Source organism: Cheilinus undulatus, linkage group 17 (assembly GCF_018320785.1).
Source record: "Cheilinus undulatus linkage group 17, ASM1832078v1, whole genome shotgun sequence".
Classification (NCBI taxonomy): domain Eukaryota; kingdom Metazoa; phylum Chordata; class Actinopteri; order Labriformes; family Labridae; genus Cheilinus; species Cheilinus undulatus.
The window spans coordinates 36,723,722-36,751,215 of record NC_054881.1 but is presented as its reverse complement, the minus strand read 5'-3'; the positions used below and the strand labels follow the sequence as shown (position 1 = coordinate 36,751,215).

At 38.4% G+C, this 27,494-nt stretch overlaps 1 protein-coding gene across 2 annotated transcripts in view; it reads right to left on the bottom strand.

Moving 5' to 3' along the window:
* Window positions 1–27,494, bottom strand: part of fibcd1b (fibrinogen C domain containing 1b) — a 242,341-nt gene that overhangs the window by 73,330 nt on the left and 141,517 nt on the right. For both annotated transcript variants that reach the window (XM_041810307.1, XM_041810308.1), the window contains one exon: window positions 1,789–1,885. In XM_041810307.1, the coding sequence (XP_041666241.1) occupies window positions 1,789–1,885 (97 nt within the window). The remainder of the gene's footprint in view (window positions 1–1,788; window positions 1,886–27,494) is intronic.

The window sequence follows — 27,494 nt, the reverse complement described above, 5'->3', positions numbered from 1 at the left end:
TCCACTTGACCATGGAGTCCCCCTCATGCCTTTAGGTGAACTCTAGTCCAAATTTAATCAGAATTTTATTCAACATTGGCCTTCTCTTTGCCACTTTCCTGTAAAGCTTTGCCTGATGAAGAACTTGGACAACAGTTGTCTGCACAGTCTCTCCCATCTCAGCTGCTGAAGCTTGTAACTCCTTCAGAGTACTTATAGATACTCACAGGTGTATTGGTGGCCACTCACTTGTCTCCTTCTTGAACGCTCACTCAGTTCGAGGACGTCCTGATAAAGGCAGATTTACACATGTGACATATGGCTCCCATTTCCTGGTGATGGATTTAACTGAACTCTGGGGGATGTTCCGTGCACTGGAACTTCTTTGCATCCATCCCCTGGCTTATAATTTTTAATAACCTTTCCTCTAAGTTGCTTAGGGTGTTCTTTTGTCTTCATGCTGTAATGGTAGCCACGAATATTGATTAACCAGTGACCTTCCAGACAAAGGTGTCTTTATTCTACAATCACTTGAAACACATTCACTGCACTCAGATTATCCATATTTCACTAATTGTGAGACTACTAGCACCAATTGGCTGGACCTCTTTTGAATTAGATCAGCTGCTTTAAAGGAGGTGAATATTTATGCAGTACTTATTTAACATTCTGTGTTTGTTGACATTTGTTTAGTTGACATCACTTTGTAGAAATCTATTTTCACTTGACTTTAGATTTTTTTATGTATCTTTTTTGGAACAAAACTTATACTGATCTATAAAATCAGTAAAAGGGTAAAACATTCAAAGAGCTGAGTGCTTTTTACAGGCACTCTAAGGGGCATATAAATGGTACGGGTCAAGACAGCAATCCACTTTTACATGATGAAATGATAAAAATAGTAGACTATGAATTAGTCAGGCTGTTTTGATATTATGATTCAGCTTCTTATGGTAGAGGGATGTACACAGCTTGGCCCCAGGTAGCAATCCCCCTTGTGGCTCATAGCATGGAGGATGCTGCGTTACAGATGGTGAGACTGGTATCACATATGTCGAGCGTGGGCTTTACAATACCCTTAAAGGAGCTGTGCTCTCTCCTCTCTCTTCTCTCATCTTTATGTGGATGGAAATGAACTCCACCAACCAGAATTTGACAAAGCAAAGGCTGGGGTAAGGTTGTTGAAAACTTGGTTTCTTTTCAATCTCACGTATTTTCAAATTTACCATTTATGGTAATATTTGATAGCACCAAATTGTTAGATAACAAGATCTATTTCATAGATAGAGAGTTAAATTCATCATAAATTGCACAGAAACTAATGCAAAATTATCTTAACAATGTAATTGTACAATTTAAACTGTTTGCAGGAGTTTAACTACAAATGTCCAAAAATAAAAAAAATAAGAAATTAAACAGCATTAGGTGCCTGGCATGTGTATTTTTGCAGCCAAAGTCTCAAAATAAGTCAGCTTCATTTATTTTTTTACAAGAAATGTATAGAATTTTTAAAAATCTGGTATCATGACAACCCTAGGGTGAGGTGTTATCCACAATCTAATGGAAAGTAAAAGAGAATTGCTTAAATTTCGAGTGTTAGTATACCGATATAATGCAGAAGAGTCAGAAATTAATGCCAAATCCAACAGCTGGCAAAGCATTTTTGCTCATTCAGTCCAGAGTGTGTGAAATTCTCCCTCCCAGTCTGACACTGTATTACAGGCCCAGTACACATGTGAATGAGTCACCCTCTGCCAAACACTCACACACGCACACGCACAGACACAGTTGCACACCTGAGGCACTTACCAAGCCAGTGTTCACCAGTGATCTTTCCAAATCCCTCACGGTAGGACTCCCATCCTCTGAAGAAGTTGACCGAGCCGTCCTCCCTGCGCTGGATCACCTACACAGCCAAGACAGCAAGGCAGGAGATCAGGGGGTCAGCTGGGATTTATCTCACACAGTGTGTTTCATCCTCCTCTGTGATGACTCATTCTCCAGTCCCACTCCACTCCACTCCTGGTGGCTGAGCTCATCCAGAACTCAACTAAATGAACTCATAAATGCTTGCTCTTTCACAAATGAATAATGCAAACGCTCTTTCCACTAAAAAGGCAATTTGTCGAAAAACCTAATAAAAGGCATCCATTAAATCTTGACTCACTTTGAATCGAATCGCCACAGAATCTGCATCCTTAATTGAAAACTGAGAAAGGAGTTCAAATTCATAAAACAGTAGTCCTAAACACACTCAGAGAAAAAGGAGGTTTATCTTCTTCTACCATTACTCAGAAACACATTAACCCTACTCACATGGCAGCCATTTTCTCTACAATCATGCTCACGGTCAGAACCTCGAATGCTGTTAGTTGTACACTGCTGTTTCAGGAAGGAAAGGCAGAATTGTAGGGAATCTCATATATGCTACTATACCATCACTTTGAGAAAAAAAGGGAGGTGTACTGGAAATAAACTAGGCAATAAATGAAAAATAAATCAGTAACAAGCAGCCTAAATAATCGGCTACACAACAGTCAATGCTAGCGTAGAACCACGCTTCCGAACATTGCTGTCAGTCAGCGAACTTTGATGCTAGCAGGCTCGAATGACTGTTTGAGAGCCAACATCACCATTAAAAAGACAAAATGACTGCTAGCTGTTATGCCAATAGTGAGCCAAGATTACCACTGGAAAGCCAACACAAACTTTTGCATCATGATAGCACCATATAAATCAGTAATCTATCTATCTATCTATCTATCTATCTATCTATCTATCTATCTATCTATCTATCTATCTTTCTATCTATCCGTTAGCGAGCCGAGAGACTGACTGCATCACCATTTGGCTAGCCAAATGTTTCATTTTAAGGAGCTGAAGATAGCTTTAGCTCGCATTTTCTCTTAGACCGTTGGATACCAAACTCTGTTTTGCTTTTGAGCTGCTGTGTTTCAGGATTAAAATGTAGAAAACCTTTAATTTTTATCATACCACTACTTTGACGTGTCTTAAACATACATTAAGTTTTCAACATTGATCAAAAATGCATTGGCTTCACAAGAAGTAATATTAGCATTCATTTTCTGAACAATAAAACCATTACTGTCAGCTAGCTTACATTGCTAGCTAGCGAGCTAGGATGACCATTAGTAAGCCATCATTAGAGCTACCATCTAGAAGCCAAGATCAGTAGCTCTCATTATCATTGGCTAGCTGACACTAAATTCAAGACATGTGAATTCATCAAACTATAGTTATCTGTCACATCATTACGTTATCTAAAGCCGGGTGTGCACTGTGCGATTTTCCTGTGATTCAGCCACGACCAAAACATTGCTAAACTGTGTTGTTCCTATCAGATGCTATCAATGCTATTGGTTCAACATTGTTTACATTAAGCTATAGAGCATTGTTGCAGTAAGACAGTAGTATAAAGAAGGCATACAGGTTCTTCTGGTGGCAGGCAGCTGCATTACAGTTTAAACAGAGCATGTACTGTCTCATAACGGTGGTCCTGACAACCAAATGATCTGAATTTCACCATTTAGCTGGCTAATTGCACACTCATAGAGGATACTGAGTCATCCAACTCACTGCTGGGCTTGCTCAGTTATTTTCACATCTTTTGCACTGTCTGGCTGTTGTCTTCAGCCTTTTTTGTTTATTTCACCAGTTTTCCATTAATTGCATTGTTATTTAGTGAAAAGTTCAATAAGCAGTCGCAAACTATTACCCTTTTACCCTTAATCTTGCATAGCGTACACTTCAAATGTTTCCTTATGCTTGTTCACAGCAAAATGTTGTAAAATATTTGTTGATGACTATCAAAGTAAGGCAAACCTTTGAGCCAACCATAGGTCAATGCAAAATGAAACATCTACTGTCCCTCTGGGTTTTCATTGTCTATTTTTGACTATTGATAAATTTGGAAGCCCTAAAAGGCTAACATTTTGGTTGATTTCCTTTGTTTAGACGCCTTTGGAATGCAGCATTATTGAGGATAATACCCTGACTGCATCAAAGGGAAGTTTCTGTGGGGATTTCATCTACATTTTAAGGGAAACATGGGCAAATGTTTAGCAGTTTATCTCAGGAGTGTATTAATATCTGATGGTGCAGTATCTCTCTCTGGAAATGCTCTATCCATAGTAAAAGCTGCCGTTTGAAGAGCCAGGCAGAGGATGAAAGGAAATGGGAAACTGATGAGGAAATGCAAGCAGATGGGAAAATAGTATAGGATGTGTTGAGGGCTGCATTAATGCTGAAATGACAAAGGCGATACCATGAGACACTTTACATTCAACATGACTAATCCCATAACATACCATAAGGCAACAGATGGCACAACAGCCATATTTGCCTGTAACATCTATGCTGAAACCCTTATACTCATCATTGTCATCCTAATAACAGTGTTCACTGTGATCACCATAATCTTCATTACCATTTCATCTGCAATTATTGACAGTACCTGGGGATTCGAACAGCTTTTAACTCTAGATCTACTCATTCTGAGCCACTGGAAATCCTTTAAATGAGATTTCAAAGACTGATTCCTTTTTTCAATCAAAACATATGAATCTTCTTTAGAACCCTTGAGTCCCTCAGTGTTTCCCAACCATTTTTCCTTGGAGCCGCCCCTACATGGTTCTAAGAAAAGCAGAGCTGCCCAGGACCCGAGAGAGAAGAAAAAAATGGCACACTGATAAAACCCTAAAAAAGGCCTAAGCATGCTTTTCTTATCAAAAGACCTTTGTATAAACTGCTTAATAACTGCTCTATCGTAGTTTAAATCAATATTTGCAAATCTTATTTTGGCAGCCTCAGAACAGATAAAGCCTCAAGCCCCCCCAAGATCCTTGGCGCCCAACCAGCAGGGGTCCCGGACCCCAGGTTGGGAACCAATGCTCAATACGTGGGTTTCAACCCATTATAAACTGGGTGATTTCTAGCTCTCCTAAAACTACATTTCCTTTAGAGCAGGGGTTATCAAGTACATTTGCACAAGGGACAGATTTAGTCCCGACAGAAACTCTAGGGGCCGGACTTTCACATAATCAAAAATTAAAGAAATATTTTGGTGTGACTGAAATATTATTGTAGTAGTATTTTTGTACTTTCTTTCAAAACACAGGACATTTTTAGTCATTACCAGTGAGATCCATCCCTGTTATCTATAATGCAGCAGGCAACAAAGAGACAGGCCTGACAACAGAACTGGCCACTCTTTTATCAATTTTTGCCACTTTTTAACTCCTTTCATTACTTTGTTGTACTATTTTTAGTCATTTGTAACAATTGTTTGATACTTTTTGCCCATTTTTCTAATGTGTTACCAATTTTGGCCACATTTTAACAAAAAATAAAAGCAAAAATTGGTGACAAGTGGCAAAATGGGTTGTGGAGTGGCAGAAAGGGACAGAAATTGGCAGACAAAGTGGTGACAAGAGGTTAAAATGTGGCCAAAATTGGTAAAAGATGAGAAAAAGGGGCAAAATGTTTTAAAAGGTGGTTACAAATAACAAAAAATTGTACAACAAAGTAATGAAGAGAGGTTAAAAAGTGGCAGAAATAGAAGAAAAGTGGCAAAAATTGATAAGAGTGGCACAAAAGGGATAAAACACACGGGAAAAATGATTTAAATGGGTTAAAGAACAGCAAAATTGGTTTAAAAGTTGCAAAAAATTGTTGGAAAAAAATGCAATTAAAAGGGGTTAAAAAGGGGCAAAAATAGAAGAAAATGGCAAAATGGATAACAACGGCACAAAGGGGATAACACATGCAGGAAAGTAGTTCAAAAGGGGTTAAAATCTTGCAAAAAATTGTGTTAAAGAGGCAAAAAGTATTATAAAGGGGTTAAAAGTGTCCAAAATGGGTTAACACTGGTGCTAAATCATATCCTCAGGGGCCCAGCCAGTTTTGTTCAGACTTTCTCCTTGTGTTCTGCTGCATTATAGTAACCTTGCAAAACAGATGGATACACCTGTTTCCTTGTTTTTTTACTGGCAAATCCATCTTGCAAAGCTCCCATCTAAACTGTTTGGGCCCAGTTAGCAAGTGACAGGACCAATCAGCAATGAGGGGCAGTATTTTTAGGCGCGGTAGAGTCCTGGCGTAAGCAAGAAGCAGCAAGAGCTGGTGCAGTTATAGAGGAGCTTAGCGTGGATGCTGCTAAAGTGCCAGTTTTATCAGAACTTGACGACATTTTTTCATTAAAAGAAGAATAAAGAACAGCAGTGAGTTATTTTCTTTTCAAAAACGACAAAAGTCGAGTACTTACATGTCTATAGTTGCCATGTTTCGCGTTATTCCTCACTAGCCGCGCACACACAGCTTGATAGCAGCCACGTCACGTATTTTGTTGCTCTGATTGGCCCGTAGAGATGTGATAGACAACCATACTCTGCGTTCTTTTCAAATCCTCTGCCTTTTCTCAAACGTTTCCTATTGAAACTTTCCCAGATGGATGTGTAAAACAAATCCATCTGGCGTGTCAGGTTAGCATTATATATGACAGGGATAGATCTCACTGGTAATGACTAAAAATGTCCTGTGTTTTGAAAGAAAGTACAAATACTACTCTAATAATATTTCAGTCACACCAAAATATTTCTTTAATTTTTGATTATGTGAAAGTCCGGCCCCTAGAGTTTCTGTTGGGACTAAATCTGGCCCCTGTGCAGATGTACTTGATGACCCCTGCTCTAACCCCTTTTCACCACATTATCTGGTCATTTTTGCAGCACTTCTGCCAGCCTAAACCCTTTTATTAAATACTCACAAATCATGACAGTAAATTTCTACAACAGATGGAATGTTAAGTCATTCTAAAACTACTTCAATATATATATATTTTTTTTGGGATGGATTTAACAGCTGTAGACATTTAAAGCCAAATGATACTCTTTAAACCACAACATCTTCTTTTACACCTTTTCTGAATTCAATGATCTTTTGGGGGGCCGGACAGGAAGCTTTGGGTGGCCTGATATGGCCCCCGGGCCGCCAGTTGATGATCAGTGCTTTAGAGCTTGTGACAATGATGTTTACAGTTTGTCCCCTATTTTAGGTAAAAGTGACACTGTTTCCTAATAACCTCAACCCTATTTGGAACCACTGTAGGGCAATTTCTTGTGATTTACTGGCTGACATTTACGCTGACACTGATATAGTCGCAATAAAAAAATCAGCGAATATATCAAGGCCTTAAACTTTAGAAATAGTGCACAACAGACATTGTAAAAGCAAAGCAATATCATAAAACTGCAGATATCTCTATGGTAGTAAACTTTGCTTTATTGAGAGGCCTTTTTTAGCTGCTGATAAACACACATTTGGTCCCATAAAGCTATTCTGCCAAACATACAAGCTTACAATACCAAATAAATATTTACCCTCTTGGATTTTTTTTACCCTTTTATTAGTTTTATAAATCAATCATGGTGTATATAATTTGGTTTCCTTGGCAAAGGAAAATTACAATGAAAAACTCTCATTAATGTCAAAGTGAAAACAGATTTCTGGTCACTATTTGATTCCTGGCTACCATTACACCATGCAGATAAGAGAACACCCCAAGCAACTCAGAAAAAAGGTTATTGAAATGTATAAGTCAGGGGGTGGACACAAAATAATTTCCAAGGCCCTGGACATCCCAATAGTTCAGTTAAATCCATCATCACAAAATGGAAGGAATCTGGCTATATCAAAATATTGACTTGGGGGGGAGATACTGTTTATGGGTACTGTAAGCTTGTAAGTTTGGCAGAAGGACTCTGGGGGACGTTTAGTGCCTTGGAAATCATTTTGTAACCATCCCCTGGGCCTTTTCTCTGAGTTGCTTAGAGTGTTCTTTTGTCTTCATGGTGTAATGGTAGCCAGGAATACTGATTATATAGTGACCACAAATCTGTTTTCACTTTGACATTAAAGGGGGGTTTTTCTTGCAATTTTTCATGCCAAAAAAGCTGAATTATTTTGACCATGGTTGATTTATAAAACTAATAATAGGTTAAAACATCCAAGAGAGTGAACACTTTTAAAGGTGCTGTAATTGGCCTTGTCAATGGTAATGTTCACACATTTAACCAGTGTAGCAGTGTGGGTCCTTGATTTGTTTTTAATATTTTTTTTACAACTTTTAGGGCAATGACCCAGAAGAACACCAAGCTTTAATACTTGTTGGCATGATAAATCCACTCTTGTTTAGTTTAAGTAAACACTGAACAACATCAGCATCCTTAAATCGTTTTACCCCTCAAGGTTTCTATTCTCTTTGCAAGTGAAACATGCATTTGACAACGATTTCTGCTGCCTCTGAACTGATTGCACATATACAGTAACCCTCTGACATTTTCTTTCCTCAAGGTCTGCACAGTGTTCATAGTTTGCAGAGCGCTGCAAGCAACTTCTCAAGTACATGAAAAAACAAAACAATGTATAGATCAGATGTTGCATAAGACTCCCACAGGTTTGTAGAGCATTAGCTTGTAACATCACAGTGACAGTCGTCTGGAACCATGGCACTTAGAAAAACTCGACTTTTCAAGGTAAAATGCAAGGTTGACTTATTGAACAGTAACTACTTACATAAAATATGAACTGCAACATTTTAGAATAATGCTGAGATTGATTCTTAAAACCTTCTTTTGCACTCAGGTAACATTTACAATTGATGATAGGAAACTGTATCTCCTTTCTAATAACAAATGGTGGGATGTTTGTGATTTAGCACAGCTGCACAGTGATATTCACTTGTAGATACTACATTGGAATACTGCATCAGTGCTAGAGTGGCTGATATTAAAGCTACTGTGAGGAACTTTTGGTTCCTGTTGCTTTTGACACCTTAAAAGCAGTTGCTTTGTCTTATACCACATACTTAATACTCAATATATTCTTAATTCCCATCAGCACTAGTTAAGAGGCTTGCAAAATGCTAGGGCAACCTCCAGTCTCTAAGTAGAATTTAACTACAATTACCATACATTCATTTTTATTACATCTACACAGTCATTCAAATGCTTTTTAACAAAATCTAAAACATGTTTCTGAGACAGATTTCTGGGACCCAGCCAAATGGGGGGGCCCATGGAGGTCAGCGATATCATGATCAAAACTTTTTTTTTTTGTTCCACTCATATCAAACCAACAAATCCATCTATCCATTTTCTATACTGCTAATCCCATTGGGGGGCCCAGCTGTCATTGCGCGAGAGGCGGGGTACACACTGGACTGGCTGGCAGTCAATCACAGGGCAAACTCTGCACAGAAAGGCCCTGACCAGGAAGTGAACCAGAGACCTTACTGCTGTGAGGCAACAGTGCTAACCCCTGTGCTGCCGTGCAGACCACAAAGCAACAATTTATTGATTTTTTTCATGCCATAGTTGATAGATTTCTTCAAAATGTAAAGCCCTTTCTTTAAAACAGAATCAAATGAGTAAAATGGGTAAACAGATGCAAAAAAATGGCAGAAAGTCACAAAAAGGCTTTGAAATGAAAAGATGTAAAGAAGACAGGCAGAAAAAAGTGTGAAAATGGGTTACAAGTGGTAAAAAAATGATATTAGAAAGTAAAGTGTGGCTAAAATCAGCAAACGGTATACTGCATAACTGATGTGTTGGGTTAATAGTGGAAATAATAAATTACAAGGGGCAAAATGGGCAGAAAAAGTGGTGGATAGGGTTCAAAAAGTGGGGGAGGAGAGTAAGGGGCAAAATGATTAAATGGGAAGATATTGATTTAAAGTGTAAAAAGGATTAACAGGCAAAAAAATAGAACGTGGCAAAATGGGTTAACAGAGGTGAAAATGGGTCAAAGTGGCAAAAACTGTGGAAAAAGTTGTGAAAGGGGGTCAAAAAGTACCAGCAATAAGTTTGAAGTGGAAGAAATGGGTTAACCAAAGCCAAAAAAAAGGTCAAATGTGGTAAAAACAACAGAAAAAGTGGTGAAAAGGGGTTGCGAATGGCAGAAATTGGTAAAGCAGGGAAAATTCAGCAATAGGTGTGCAAAACAGAGGAAAAGTGACTGATAAAAGTGGCAAAATGGGTGAAATAGGATTGAGAGTGGCAAAAATGGACTGAAAAGTGGTAAAAGTGGCACAAATAAATTACTTCAGCAGCAGACTCAACAGTAGCTTCACACATCTTTTAGCTCCAAATTGAAGTAACAGTCAGCCAGGATAGCTAGCACCAATGCTCCTGATCCAACACACATTGATATCATCAATAAATCACTACTGGGGACGGCTTTCTTTGGGTTTATCAGGGGCCCAGCCAAGTCCGTGGGCAGGCCTGGCTCCAGTTACTGAAATGGAACCCTGCATAATAAAACATATCGACCCGACTGGAGTAACATTATTGTCTTTTATATCTATCTTTTACAAAGAAAACACACTCGGTTCCAACATGAACATCATAATGAAAGGCATCATGGCTGGCTGTTGACTTCAATGATGACTGTATTAAGATGAGCTGCTCTGGGAATTTATATTGTTGTAGCTTTAGGCAGGTGGGGTAATTTGCCTTGCTCAAATTAAACAAAGTCAGAAAAGAGGTGAAAAACTTTCGAACGGTCTAAATCCAAAATTTTATCATATAGGGATCTCAGTGTTTTTACATGTTCACAGCAGCCTTATTTCAACATTTCTAGTATGTTAAGACACATTTTTATTACACTCTACAGGAATGTTCGCGTTCAGACTGATGCCGATCTGTGTGTGGGAATGACCGTTCACCCAAATGTCTGTACGCACATTTGATAAATGAGGGCCACTGATTTGTCTTTGAAATGTGCGATAGAAATAAAACTGAAGTGAACTAAACTGAATGAGGCCCAGTTTTAGTATGTGATAGTGTGTCGAGACTTCTGTTAATCAGATTTTTTTACTCTTTACACATTGAATATTCTCAGTAAATAGAGGCTGAATGAAAATGGTCTAAATAAAGGTCTCAGGGATTTCGATGCTATAATGACATTTATTCTATGCACAAATAAATAACGGAGGAATGAATAAACGTACAGAAGTCACGCATGGTGGATCTGTAATCATTTGAAATAAACTCAGACTGACACTGATGTAGTGAGCAATCCTTTAGGTAGCTCTGCTTAGCTTTCTTATTTATCCTGCCTGAATGGTTTCATATCTTTATCCCAATCATTATATACTAGTGCTATTCTGTTAAACCATGTAGTTCAGAAAAACAAATTAACCCCTGGGAAATCTTTTAATAGCGATAATGAAGGCTTTCACTGAACTCAAAAGGGAAGAAAATCAATTAAAAAGGCAGAACTCCATTGCCTTCCTGCTTAAACCAGTGCAAAGACCTTCAGAAACAGACTGTGGCATTAGACAGTGCAAACAATGCACCGTCATCATGTCACTGATATGGCAGCGGGGCACTCAAGGACTGTGAAAGAGCTTGCCCCTGTTGCAGCTGCTGTTTTCTACTGATTGCCTGAGCTAACTGCGGAGACTTTTTCTAATGAGAATTATAATAAAAAAAAACAGCTCCTGGGTAAAGGCAGGAAAACACGAGTGTTTTAAATCTAGCGGCATTAAAAAATGCCTGTAAAATTCTTGTTAAAAACTGATAACACTGTGTTTGAAATGAGGTTTTCCTTTTCATTCAACCTTGATTGTTTTTGCTCACTCTCTTGGCACACACTGTTTTAGAGTGCAGTTCAGGAGGAGAGAAAATTGCATTAAAGTGGCCCCTCAAGCCAGTAAATCACAACAAACTTCAAGGAAAACTCTCCTTATAACAAATTTACACCAAAGAAAGAAAAACTCCCATATTTCCTTTCTTGTACTGATGCAGGAAGACTGTTTCCACTTTTCACAATTGGGAGAAAAACCCATTAAGCTACACTTTTTTTTTAACCCATTTGTTATTTCTATTTTTACGGTCGACAGACAACTCTCTAACTGGCTTTCATGCCTCAGCTGATGTCTCTCTCCAGCATTGCTCTGACAGGAAACTTGAGACACCAGTGCGCCAGCAGTACCTGCTTCTATGAATCACTGCGACACTCACAAAGTGGCCAGTGGTCACATGAAGAAGTGCTCTACAGCGACAGGTTAACCAGAAAGCAGTTCAGTTCAGATTAGGGTTAACACTCTTGTCCTGCTGACTCTCTGCCTCCCTCCCTGTCTAGCATCCTTGTAAGGCTGGAGAGCCCCTCGGAGGTTTAATTGCATGTTGACCCCGAAGGTCTCCCTCTCTGTGAGTTTGTGTGTGTGCTCACTTTAGACTTAAGCTTGCAGGGACACTCATCATTTCTGCTCAAATGTGTCAAGAAGGGAGAGGCAGTGGTGGAAATTGAGAATCAAAGGGAAGCTTTGGATTTAGGGAGTGGCTGACAACGTTGTCAGACTGCATATGGTTTGTCTATGCAGACCATCGTGTGTATGCTTAATTTACACTGAAGTTTGTCAAATTTTGGCACATGTTGCTATGGGAAGCCAAAAGAGCCATATTTCCCCTATCTTTGTAAGAGTTCATGTATTGTCTTATTCAGTAAATACCTATGTTTAATGTGTTGATAAATTAATACAATCTAATTAATTGAAATTCATAACACAAAAAACACAAAAAACAACATGCAAGCTTTATTAAAAATGTTTACACATTGCATTGTATACCATGTTGCATCTTATCAAATTTCTACTTATTGCATCATATCGTATCGCATCTTATCGTTTCTTAACATATCTCATTGTATCACACTGCATTACATCGTATCGTTATGAATCATTATGTATCAGATTGTATCAAATCATATTATACTGCGTTGTACTGAGTCGTACTGTATCGTATCATATTGTATCGTATAGCATCAAATCGCATTGTAACACATCTTATCACATTGTATCTTTTTTTATATTGCCCTACATCTAATCAAATGTCTTTGTATCCCTTTTTATTGCATTGTATAGTATACAGCCTCATAATATTGTATCAAAATCATATTGTATTGAATCGTATCGCATCTCATTGCATCTTATTCCATCATCTCTTACTGCATCATATTGAATTGTACTGCAGCATATTGTACAGAATTGCATCATTGCATATTGCATTGTATTGCTACACATCACACTGAATCCCTTAACATCTTTTTGTATCACATCACAAGGTACTGTATTACATTTTCTTGCATCTCGTTGTATCTTATTCCATCACATCATCATTTTGCGATGCTCTCCATCAAATCAAATCACATCTTAGAGCATCTTATCCCATTGTATCATATTGCATTAAATCATATTGTATCATATATTGTAACGTATCGAATTGTAACTAATTGCACCATATTTTTTATCTTACCTTGTATGTTATCGTTTCTTACTGTATCTCATCGTATCGCATTGCTTTGCATCATACCATATTGCATCGTGTTGAATCATACTGTATCACATTGTGTCAAATGATATTGTATTGCATTGTATTGAATTGTACCATATTGCATCATATCATATATCATCTAATCACGCTGTATCTTATTGTATTGCAACCCATCATATTGCATGTAATTGCCCATCTTATAACATTGTTTTATATCTGATCCCACATCGTATCAAAATCACATTGTTTTGAATTGCATGGAATCATACCACATCCTATTCCATCATATCATATTGCATCATATAGAATTGTACTGTTAAGCATTGTATCTAATCATACCATAGTGCATCATTTCATACCGAATGACAAAACATCGTATTGTTTTGCATTTTATCGCATCTTATCAGATTGCATTCCGTTGAATGGCATCAAATTGCATTGCATTGCATCATATAAAAATCACATCGTAAAAAAATCACATCGTATCGTATTGACCAAAACCTCATATCGCCAAAATCACCACTTTCTTAATGAATGAAACAAACGCTGTATTGTTCAAATGATTTAATACTGAATGATCAGAATCAGCATCTTTTTGACACTTCGTAGTTTAAATTTTCTAAAAAAAGAAAAACACAGATGTAATGGGTGACCAAAACCACTAATTTATTAATAAAAATCATGAAAAATGGAGATACTAGGTTTCGCCTGACACCAGTGACAGATTGCATTCATATTTATAGATAGTTTATTAAAAAAACATGTAGCACCAACATTGTAATCCATATGCTGACTGAAAATCATAAGCCTAGATTGAACTGTGTGCTGAATGTTATAAGGAAAAAAGAAAAATCAGAAATGGAAATGTGACAAAGTGATGATATTGATGCATGGACGTACTGGGGATCAATATCTGATCATGCATGTGAAGTCTAGTGATGATTGATGTAAGAACTAAAAAGTTACACAACATTATAGTCGAATTTTTGCAAAAAAATTCAAGAAGTAGAGTAAGTCTAGAGTAGTGAAATTTCCATTGAAGGGGGCCAATTTTGGGGAAAGTTTGGTGAGTTTTTGAGCATGTTAAATCCTCTAAATTAGCCATTCTTTGGACAGAATAATAGCGTCCTCACACTCTTGGTGCTCATGCCTTAATAACCATGTATTAGTTGGACCACTACAGCCATGGTGGAAACCCAAGTCCTGTTAGTGTGGCTCACTCTCAGAGGAGATTTTGTTGAAATGTACAACCTTAATAGTTAAGAGTCCCTTGGAATGGAAAAAACACCCTTGTTACTTTTTTAAAACTGACTAACTGTTCTGTTTTCAGAGCATATTTGCCATGTAAACACAGTTTCCTTATCATTTTAGAGCCTGTCAGATCCCTGTCTAAACACATTATTTAAAACTTCAGGTTCTATAGATGTCAAAATGACATGCACATTTGCTTTTATCTGTTAGTATTTGTGTGTGTTTTCATCTTATTTCTGCCTGCTCTGTACATGCAGAATTATATAAGTGTGTGGGTGGAAATGTTAATGTTGAAGTTTGTGGGTACCATGAACAATCTCCGTTGCTTCTGGTCTGTTTTAACATTGAAAACATGCCAATGAACAACATTCAGAAATATGCAGCCAAGAGGCAGAAACTGTGAGAATGCATTACTAACCGCTGAGTCTTACATTGTCGTTACTCATAAAGAACCTGCTCCAAGGACTGGTCAGCACAGAGGCAGAAAAGAAAGGACAAGTTCTTGCCAAAAAAACACAACAGCTTTTCAATTTCACTGTTAAGAGAAGAGAAGATATCCCAGTTCAGGGTGTCTCTTTTTTAAATGCACATGTTTATACTGTGGCTTAAATGCTTGTGTTCTCCAGAGCTGGTCTACTATGTCACCTCACAAAATGCTCTGCACACACAGAGACACAAACACAGCTTCCACTGGGACACAGCTTAACATCCAAACTGACAAATCCTTACACACAGTGTCTGGCTGGAGGGCAGTGACTGACATCAAAGTTGTTCCCGTCAAGGTCAGAAGCTCTCAGACTTGTTCTGTTTGGGTGTGAGGCAGGTGACGCTCCAGCCATACACTCACCCTGAGAACTGCAGATGAGACACAGCAGCCATTTTATTTTAAGGGTTGAGCAAGGTCTCAGTGTTCCATGACATAAAGTAGTAGGAGACAGTTCAACAACTACAAAACTACATGCAATGAAGGCTGAACTTTATTGATTTAGTGACTATACCATTTTTCTATTACTAAATCTCAGAAATACACATCATTTATTATTTAAATCCAGCACAATATGCCTTTACAATATGATACAATAGGATATGATAGGATACAATACAAAGCAATACATGACAAAACGAAACAAAATGATGAAACAGAACAATATAGTACTACATGATGCAATACAATACAGTAGATAATGATAGGATGCTTTACTATAAAGTTGAATTAAATACCATAATAAGATATGGTGTGGTACAATAAGATACAGCATGATAGTGTTCTACAGTATAAAATGCTAAGATAGCAAACAACAATATGACACAATACAATATAATACTATCAAATGCGGTGAGATGCAATACAGTAGGATAGTAAATGATATGGTTCAGTGCCATGAGATGCAATGCAACACAATGCATTGGGATAATGAAGAAGGTATTCAGAAGTTTTTTTCTTCTCTCTAATGTTGCAAAAAAGTCCAAGCTTATTCACAAATGAAAACAGAATTTAAGAAACTTATGCAAATGTTTCCTCCATCCATGCATCCATGCCATTGCCTATCTGTCCGTCCATCCATCCATCCATCCATCCATTGCTTATCTGTCCATCCATCCATCCATCCATCCATCCATCCATCGCTTATCTTTCCATCATCCATCCATTGCTTATCTGTCCATCCATCCATCCATCCATCCATCCATCCATCGCTTATCTTTCCATCATCCATCCATTGCTTATCTGTCCATCCATCCATCCATCCATCCATCCATTGCTTATCCATCCATCCATCCATCCATCCATCCATCCATCCATCCATCCATCCAGCTAATGACTTCTTTCTTTCATGTCCTTTTCCCACTCTCTCATCCCTTTTTTTGACTATATCTACTGTCCTCCTCTACGAATAAACGCATAAAAAACACCCAAAAGTCTATCAAATATTTAAATAAATGCATAATTGAAAACTGAAATGTCACACTTATTTAAGTTTTCACCAAGAACCCTTCACTGTGAAGCTTCCTTTGAGCCAATCCACCATTTACCTGGTGCAGTTGAAGGCTGCAGTGATGGTTGTCCTTTTGAACTTGTCACATCTCCACAGAGGATCTCTGTTGCTCAGTCAGTGATCATAGGGTTCTTAGTCACCTCTCTTACTAAGATTTCTCCCCTGATTGCTCAGTTTGCCAGAGTTCTTCCTGTGCCAAACATCTTCTATTTGAGAATTATGGAAGCCACTGTACTCTTGAGAGCCTTCATTACAGCAGAACTTTGGTGTATCCTTCCCCAGATCTATGCCTTGCAACAACCCTGTCTCTGAGCTCTGCAGGCAGTTCTTTTGACCTCATGACTTGGTTTTTGCTCTGGTAGGCATTGTTAGCTGTGAGGCTTTGTACCTTTCCAAATCATGTCCAGTCAACCTTATTAACCCAGGTGGACTCCAATCAAGGTGTAGAAACATCTCAGTAATGATCAAGAGAAATGGGAGGATCCTGAGTTAAATTTCAAGAGTTTTTGCAAAGGGTCTGACTGTAGCATGAGGCTGCAACAATACAATACAATATAGCCATTTAATAAAATATATGACACAATATCACCCAAACTATGTGATACAAAACAATATGATTGATACAATTTAAAGTGGAGTGATATGATACGATACGACATGATACAATATGATACAATATGATACCATACATGCATACTAACAACCATACTAGATATTGACATCAAGCTGGCCAAGATTTCTTAGGGAATCTTTTCTTCGTGAGTCTGATTTGTTCTGCTGTACATGCTAGTGAAAATTAGTGTCAGAAAATACTCAGTTAGACAGCAGAACCTGACTGTTAGTACTTCCTGTTAACGTCATGGATCAAATGTAGTTACACAACTTCTCTCTCATGGATTGCATCATGTTAATTTGAAGAGTTGTATCCTTGTAATAAAACTTTAACTAAATTCACATTAATAATTTGATACTACAAAGATGATATTTTTAAGCAAGGACCAAGTGACTGGATCAAATGACTTCTTAAAAATGAAGAATGTGAGAAAAAGTAGGCCAGAGCTGTTTATGCTATGTGTCAGACGGGTATTTAACAAAGATTAGAGGAAATATAAGGATTGGGAAATTGATGTTGAAGCTCATACCCAAATCAAAAGGACTTAGAATTACACTTTAAAGAATCATGTCTTCTATGTGCTACACACATTTTCTGTTAAAAAGCAGCATCACCAAAACTGCTGGCATATCAGTTTTTTTTAAATTGCTTACAAAATGAAACGAGTTGTTTGAGATTTTCAGTTAAGAGATAATGAAGCTGGAAACCACTAACTATTTCATCTGTCCTGTTTTCATCAAGTCCAGTTCTGAAAGATTTTTGCCAAAGAAAATAATGCAATTCTAAGAGATTGGAAATTGAAATGATACAGTAGTGACAAACTGTACATTCCTTTGTCACACTCCTGTCAAACACTCAAAAAGCTCTCTTCCCCACCGTACTTTCCGCACATGCCTTTTTTATTGAAGCATGGTAACAAAGGACAGCAAAAACACAAGACAGGACAAACAGAAGAAGGAAAGTACCTTTAAGGGGGAGAGCAGTTGCTGGAATATGTTTTGTCAGAGTGTCTGTGTCAGCAAGACAGCGTAAACTACGTATTGACAGTTAAAAGTCTCTGGTTCAGCTCTACCTGAGTCGAGAGAACAAGTGACAGGCCTTCAGGAAAGAGAAAGCCTTGTTCCAGGACAGCAAAACCACTGCAGCCTGTCAAAGAAATAAGGACTATAGCACAATGGATCTGAAGAAAAACCAAAGCTTTGTAGTCATCCAAAATAAAAACATTCAAAAGGAATAAAGAAGCCTTAAATTAAAAAGAAAATGAAACAAATGTGGATAAATATTTTAAAAGAGATTCCACTTCTTTAATCTGGAGAAAACATACATGGAAAAAACAATTGTTTTTATTACTCCCAGTGTATGTGTTTCCATCCATCCATCCATCCATCCATCCATCACCCATCCATAGATACATCCATTTATCTATTTGTCCATGTCTCCATCCATCCATCAGTCCATCCACCTGTCCGTCAAACCATCCATCCATCCAGCCAGCCATCAATCCATTCAACCATCCATCCATCAATTCATCCATCCACTGAGCAACCCATCCATCCATCAATCCATCAGTCCATCAAGCCTTTTGTCTATCAGTCCATCATCCATCCATCCACTGAGCAATCCATCCATCCATAATCCATAATCCATTCATCCAGCATTTCGGCCATCCCTCCATCCATCCATCCATCCATCCATCCATCCATCCATTCATCCATCCATCCATCACCCATCCATAGATACATCCATTTATCTATTTGTCCATGTCTCCATCCATCCATCAGTCCATCCACCTGTCCATCAAACCATCCATCCATCCATCCATCCATCCATCCATCCATCTAGTCATCCGTCGGACAAACCATCCATCCATCCACACAAAAGTTTAACAAATACATTTCTATGTACAAATTACAAAGACACACTTTTTCAGTCCACTGCATGAATCTTTCTTTCAGATTGTCCATTCATCTCTTTATCCATCTCTGTGTATGGTGTGTGTTAATGCTTTGTGCAGCTCTGAACAGTCTTTTTTGTATTACTGCCCAGTTATTTAAGTACCGTTTGACGTTTTATTTTTCCCAGTTGGAGGATTGGACACAGAAATGTGCTTTAAGCAAATGCTGGCATCAAATTGTCAACATTAACTCTTAGTATTTAAAAGGTGTCTGTTGTGGCTCAGTGGTGGAGCAGGCTTAATTGGAGGCTGGTGATTCGATCCCTGGCTCTACATGTCAAAGTGTCACTGGGCAGGACACTAAATCCCATTTTGCCCCTTAAGGCATAGCCTGGGGTGTGGAAAAAGGTATGAATGATTAGATCTCAGCAGATTGGCACTCTAAATAGCAGCGTGGACTATCAGTGGGCCAGTGTGTGTGAATCTGACATAAAAAAGATATGTGCTGAAACTAGGTAGGTGCCATCTCAGTGTAGATTATTTACCAATTATGTGACTCCCATGATAAATAAAAGAGTATAGGATACATCTGGTGCCTATAAAAAGTATTCACTCCTTGGATTAAATGTTATATACTTTTAATTTGTTTTATATATAAATCATGGGCAATATATGACTTGGCCTTTTTCCCTAAAAAATGATAAAAAAAAAACCCTCTTTAATGCAAAAGTGAAAACAGATTTCTACAAAGTAATGCTAATTAAATAAAAATATGGAAGTAGCAATGAGTAACTGCAAAAATATGTACCCCCTTTAAAGTGACTTGCACTACAATGACACCTGTGTCTGGAAGGTCCAGTCACTGGTTAATCAGTATTTCTGGCAACCATGACACCATGGAGACAAAAGAACACTCCAAGCAACTCAGAGAAAAGACTTCTATCAAAAAAATAGAAGTCAGGGGATGGATACAAAAATATTTCCAAGGCACTAACATCCTCCAGAGTTCAGTTAAATTCATTGTCAAGAAATGGAAGGAATATGGCACATGTTAAAATCTGCCCAGATCAGGCTGTCCTCACAAAAGAAAGACCATGTGAGAAGGAGACTAGTGAGAGAGGCCACCAAGACACCTATGACTACTCTGAAGGAGTTCCAAGTTTCAGCAGCTGAGATGAGAGACTCTGCATACAACTGTTGCCTGGGTTCTTCACCAGTCAAAGCTTTATGGGAGATTGGCAAAGAGTAAGCCAATGTTGAGGAAAACTCAGATTAAATCTGGACTAGAGTTCACCAGAAGGCAGGTGGGAGGCTCCATGGTCAAGTGGGGGAAAGTTTTAAGTTATGATGAGACTAAAATGGAGCTTTTTGGCCATCAGACAAAATGCCAAACAATACACATGACCAGAAACACACCATCCCCACTGTGAAACACAGTGGTGGCAGCATCATGCTGTGGGGATGCTCCTCAGCAGCCAGCCTGGGAAGTCTAGTAAAGTAGAGGGTAAAATGAATGCAGAAAAATAGAGGAAAATCCTTGCGGACAATCTTATTCAGTCTGCAAGAGAAGTACGGCATGGGAGAAGATTTATTTTCCAGTAAGACAATGACCAGAAGCATACAGCTAAAGCTACACAGGAATGGATAAAGACAACAAGGAGAATGTTCTAGAGTGGACTTGAAAAGGGCTGTTCACACCTAATTCTTACGCAGTTTCTCTGATTGAAGCCAAAGGTGCATCTACTGAGGACTGACTTGAAGGGGGTGAATATTTATGCAGTCACTTATTTTACTTTGTAGAAATCGGTGGAAATCACTTTGAAATTTAAGAGTTTGTAAGTAAAATGTTTCCATTAAAAAAGCCAAATTATGTTCAGTATGACTGATTTGTAAAATATATATATATTTTTTTTACCAATCTAATGGGTTGGATACTTTTGATAGAGACTTGTATTCAAAAGCGAAACAGACGTTACTGCAGTGTTGAAGCATATGTTACAACCAGAGTTGAACTTTTCCTCTGTTTCTAAGGTTTTACCAAAGTTTCCACTAAGGTGAACTCAAACAGCCCTATAGCGTTAACAAGACAATCTTCAATCCTCACTGGCCATCACACCCAGCACTTACTACAAGGCTTTCACATTGGCATGATCACATTAAGCTCCCTGTAATCTCGGCAGTAGATGAAGGCTACTTAACAAGCCGCCTTAAGCTCTTCAGCAGGATTTCTGTCAACTACAGCGCGAGCCTGCAGCGTGCACAGACGGACACCCTGACTGACAGACCAGAACACGGGGAAGAATCCACACAAGCCCTCTGAAGCTGATTGGGGGAGATTTACAATCTGGCATGTGAGTGGGTGGAAAACAGGAAAAGTGCCAATAGCTTGTTAGCTCCTGGCATGTACACACTGTTTGCTCACTATGTTTATGTGTTTGGTGCTTTGGCAGCAGATGCCACTTGCTAGCGCTGCTCTATTTTGACTGAAGATAATTGGTAACATCTTCAGAGAATGATTAATAAATCAGCCGTTAGGGATTTATTTATACATATAAGGAAGGGCTCTGCACAATCAAAAAATAATGCAGCTATACATAAGGAAATAAATAAATAAATGAAGGGCTAAACAATAAGACCCACATTCTGCCTCCTTGCACTTCCTTACAGTTGCAAACAATTTGATTGCATTGTTAGGGTTATTGATGATATGCTGACAGATTCAACAGTGTCTGATAAAAGCGCTCATAAATCCACAGCAGTGTGCAGAATTGCTATCTTCAAAGGGGACCGAAAACATCTGCTGGTGAATGTTTTATAATCCTATCAGAGAGACAGATGTTTTCCGAACACAGCAGCAGCAACAGCGGCAGCAGCAAACGCCAACAGGAGGAAGAAAAAAAAAAAAAAACACAATCATACACAAACACACCTTCTCTCACGCTCACACATGCAAATACAATTTCTGCAGGTAAAGATTATTCTCGGATTTGAGGTTTTACCTGTTCTTTTTTGTTAACATTGACTTGATGGGAAACCTGTTTTTTTCTTATTGGGTTAAAGGATTAGGAGGAAGCAGGTTAACACAGGTAGTTTTCTGCTAAAGCTTCTAAGACTTTTTATAAAATCTGTGGAAAGGACATATTCTTTACAGGAAAAGACTTGGCAGTGCAGTGTGGGAAGATGAAAGGAAAAATATGCATAAATCTGAATGTTCATGTTGATATGTTGACCTTAAATTATTGCAAAGGAAGAGTCTGAGCATCAATGATGCTCATAAGGGTAAATGGATGTCTGTACCAAATGTTTTACAAATCCAGATTAAAATTCACGATGACTTGTTGAGTAAAGTAAGGCAAGGCAAGTTTCTCTATAAAGCACCATTGCTAGCATTAGAAGACATGCCACAGAGCAATGTTGTTAAATGCACTGGATGGAGCCAATAAAACTGGTAGGTATGCTTACATTTAACGGATCAGGCTAAGTTTTAACTATCTCATTGTGTTCAGGGCTGGCCATAAGGGGGTGATGAAGGGGAAAGCTTTCTGAAGCCCAGCCAAACTGGGAGCAACAAAAATAAATTTGATTTTTTATGCTGTTTTACACTATAGCATATTTAAAAATTTAAATCCCTTTAGTGTTAACAATGTGGATGGGCACACTAAACTAACTAAACCATTAAGAAAGTAATGCCAGTTTCATAGATAAGCCACAATGTGCACAAGCATCAGGATACCAGAGAGTAAAGTAGAAGGAATTAAAATAATTTTAAGGGGAAAGGAAATTAAATAAAGGCAAAAATGAGCATACATGAGTTAAAAGTGGTAAAAACTGGCAGAAAAAAGGGGTGAAAAGTGGTGAAAGAGTGGCAAAAATGTGCTAAATGTAGCAAAAATTGGCAGTAAAAATGGGGAAAAGTGGTTAAAAAGGGCAAAAATTTAGGGGCCATGACCATGAGCTCTGGTTTATTGCTGTTTAGTTTGAGTTTTTTGGCTCAAACTTGGATCAAAAGGGGCAAAAATGGATTCCATGTGAAAACAAATGCGGCAAATATAGGTAGGAAAAGTGATTACAAGGTGTTTAAAAGTGGAAGAAATTCATAATTTAGACATAAGAACCAAATAATGCACACTTTTCAGCTCCAAAAAGAAGTAAAGCTAGTACCAATGCTTCTGATCTAACACACATGGATCATGGGGGGGTGGCAATCTCTGGGTTTCTCAGGAGCCCAGATTCTGTGGGCAAGCCTGATTGTGCTTAGAAAGGTCAACAGAACATTTGTGTCAGTGGGATTTATCCTCTGAGGAACATAAAAAATGTTTAATTTAAGACAAAATAATTCAAACAATGTTTTAATGTTGCAGTGAAGCCATACTACGTACTAAAAATGCATTAATGCATGTTTGGAAAATTAAATCCAACACAACAGGATTATCATCTTTATTCAAATTACTCCTCCTCCATCTCCTTTTTTAATATATTCTTAAATCAGTCATTTTACTATTTCTTAAATATATTTTGAGTGTTGTACTTGACTAAATTTTTGCAGAGTTAAAAAAAAAAGGATGATCAGAAGCACACAGCGATAGAACGGTTTCTACGTCACAATCAAAAACAGCTGTTGCATTTCACTTTATCATGACGTTGTACTTTACCTGGGACATCCATAGTCTCTCTCTTGTTACTGCTAGAGGAAGATCATATTTAACTCTTCAACTCCCTCAAGCATTTTTACCTGAGTAGATATATAGACCAGAACTTTTACTTCAGTAAATCTTAACCAAAGTAGTTGGAGTTTTGCTTGAGCACAGCAGTCTGGTACTTTTTCCAACTCTAGCAGTGCCTGTTTACAAAGGTAATATGCTACTTATTCTTAAAAATGATTCTAAAACACCTTAAACAATAAGACTTATCCTCTGAGGAGCATGAATATTCATGCAAAATTTGGTCTGAATTCATAGAACAGGTGCTAACAGGTTGCAGAAGATTCCAATAAGTCTAGTTGTATTCTGAGTTTGTAATGGGGCCATGCAACTGCAAAATAAAATTAGCACAAAAAGCAAGGAAATTTGTGTTTAGTAGATTGTTTCTTTGTTCTAACAATGCTTCTTGGCAATAAATCTTATACCGTTGGAAAGTCTGTTTACATATTTCCCTTTTAAATGATGCTAAATTCTTAAGGAACATGCATTTGTGGGATGAGCAGCAGAGCTGAGTATGTGGGTTGCGCCCATGAAAAACTTGCCAAATCTTCTCTTCCAATGCCAAACAGCTGATTCTGCCATTGACTCTTGTTTGGTGTTTGGTGGATTGGATGATTGAAGTTTGAAGAAACAAGACATATTGGCAATTTAATAATTTATTCATTACAAACAGGAGCCTCAGTAGCGTGTGGAAGAACCGTACACAGCCACAACATGCTGGTCACCAGCCTGGTCACACACTGCTGGCAGGCCATTCCATCCTCTCCACTCCCAAATTCTGGAGGTAGTCTCTAATAAACCCCGCTCTGTGGGGGTGAGCATTGTCATCTTGGAGGATAGAGTGCCGATCCCAGACTGTGGAGATATGGGATCGGCACTGGCTGCAGAATCTCATCTCAATATCTCTCTGTGATGAAAATCAGGCACCTGATTCTCATCACTTGGGGGTACCAGAAGCTCAAAACAAGAGTCGATAGCAACAGCAAAATAAGCTGTTTGGCATTGGCAGAGAGGATTTGGCAAATTTTTCATGGGTGCAACCCACATATTCAGCTCTGCTGCTCATCCCACAAATGCATGATCCTTACAAATGTGGCATCAATTAAAAGGGTAATAAACAGGCTTTCCAACGGTATAAGATTTATTGCCAAGAAGCATTGTTACAACAAAGAAATAATGTACCAATCACAAATGTCCTTACTTTTTGCGCTAATATATTTTTTTTGCATTTTTCACATGCCATGCCACAGTTGTGATGATTCAGACCAGAACTGGGAAGTAAAACGATCTCCTATCACTGCTATGGAGGCATGCTTGAAAAAAAAAAATTACACAGAAGACTAAGATTGTCAGCAAAAGAAACTATCTTCTGAGGAAATTGAATAATAGATTTAATTTGTGCAATAATTGTGGGGATGGTTGAGTCAATAGCAAAAAATCAAACACTATTCAAATAATGCAATGACTACAGACTACAAAGGGAAAGTAATATGATAGAAAAGGAAGCTTTTAACAAAAAGATGTATCCTCTAGAATCATTTGTTAAATTTGCTAACATTATTAAACATAATTGCTAAGAGTGGTTATTGAAGACCAAAGAAATGATTGGACCCTTTTAACATTGGAAAGCAGCTCTGTTGCACTATAGGAATTAGCATCTAATGAACAGGAATATTTGTGTGAGTACTGAATCAAATCCATGTGTGGCTGCTTTGATGGTTCAGTTGAGACCAGAGGAGTGAGACAACTGTTTTCAATGCAACTTGCATAAATACAAAAGAACACTTAATTCGTGAACAAAAGGATTCCTCCTCTGATGAATAGGATTTTTTTTTGTCAAATCTAATTAAATGCATGCAGCAGTTGATGAGTTTGTTCAAGACCAAAGGAGTGAAACGAGCTTCTTAAAAAGCACTGGAGCTGCACCTGTTGCCTTCAATAATAGAAAACAAAAATTGCAAACAATTAAAAAAAAAGCTTAGCCGTTTCAAAAAGATAGAATTATATGTGAACATTATATGTGAAATCCACAGGAGAATACTGTAGCTAGGACTATTATAGAAAGTTGGGTTAATTCGATTTTTTTGGCTCTACATGTATAAAATCCAACAACTTCAGGTTAACACAAAAATAAGCACAAAGACACAGAAAACACCAAACAAGTTGAGGTCATCTTTTGTGCCAATAATATTGAGGAAAAATGACAACATTGATCTTCCTGAAAGGTTCCACAAAGTCACTCATTCTGCCTGAGCTAACACCCCAGCTGTCGTTAAGCTTATAGCCTGGAGCTGTGCTTTTCAATCTTTATTTGCCCAAGGCACACCAAAGCCGTATCTAAACAAAATAGCCTCTTATATGTTACAGTAAATCCAGGCCAGCCACAGAGTCGACCTCTACCATATAACTGAGATCCGCTGATCTCGCAGCCCTCAACAGCTGACCGCAAACTGATTCATTCATTCAGCACGCAACTGGCAAATCACACTCATGCTGCCATATTTAAACAGCTCTTGCCTGGCTGCTTTGCTGCTCCTTCTACAACCCTCCTCCACCCCAGCTCCTCCTTTATTCTGCCTCTGACTTTATGGGTGCCATTATGTTGCTTTCCTTGTAGGCACAAGAAATGCAGGAACATGTGATGTCTCTGTTTAATGCTTTCCATGCAGGCTCGTGGAAGGGCAGGGGGATCTCAAAACAGGCATATGCATGAAAGCAATGAGTGCAAATTTATAACTGCTAATAAAGAAATCAGTTCATAGCCACACATCAGGTGTGTTTATTGACAAAACAGTCCTGCCTGAACTGAAGTTATTCTATAGTTGTAGTAATTGCTTATGGTTGTACATATTCCCATGGCACACCAGTGTGCCTTGCCACACCATTTGAGAACCCCTGGCCTAGAGGACAAGTCTGATTACCTGTCTAACCGTCAAAAAACCATCCATCCATCCATAAATTTACCACTTATCCATTTGGATGGATGCATCCATTTGCCTCTTTTACCTTCAGTGAGTTCTGGATTTACCCCTGTGTCTCCTCCCAGTCAGGCACACCTGGAAGACCTCCACCGGTAGGTGACCAGAAGACATCCTGATCGGATGGCCCCCTCAAGCCACCTGAAATGGCTCCTTTCAAGATGAAGGAAGAATTAATAATTTGCTTAAGTTAAGACGGATGGATAGATGGCCTGGATTCTATATCTCATTCAGGCCACATGAAATATACAGCCCCTCTAGCGAGTCCTGAGTCTACCTGGGGTCTCATTCCACTTGGACGCACCTGGAAGACCTCAACAGGGAGGCGAACAGGAGGCATCCTGATTAGTTAGCTGCTCTGAACCACCTCAACTGGCTCCTTTTCAGATGAAAAAACAGTGGCTTTACTTCAAGCTCCTCACTCTCATCCTATCTTTAAGGCGCCCTCCAGAGAAATCTCATTCTGATCGCTTGAACTAAAGTTTATGTCCATAGGTGCCTTCTGGCTCAGCTCCCCTGGTAGGGTACAAAGTCTGCAATAATGCTGATGCACCACCAATCCACTGTCAATCACACGGCCCATTCTACCCTCACTTGTGAACAAGACCCCGAGATACTTGAATTTCTTCACCTGGGGCAAAGACTGACTCCCCATCCAAAGAGGGAGCAAATAAAAAACAACCCTTCATTTAGAAAGCTAAAACAAACAAACATCCAAATGAAAACACAGTGG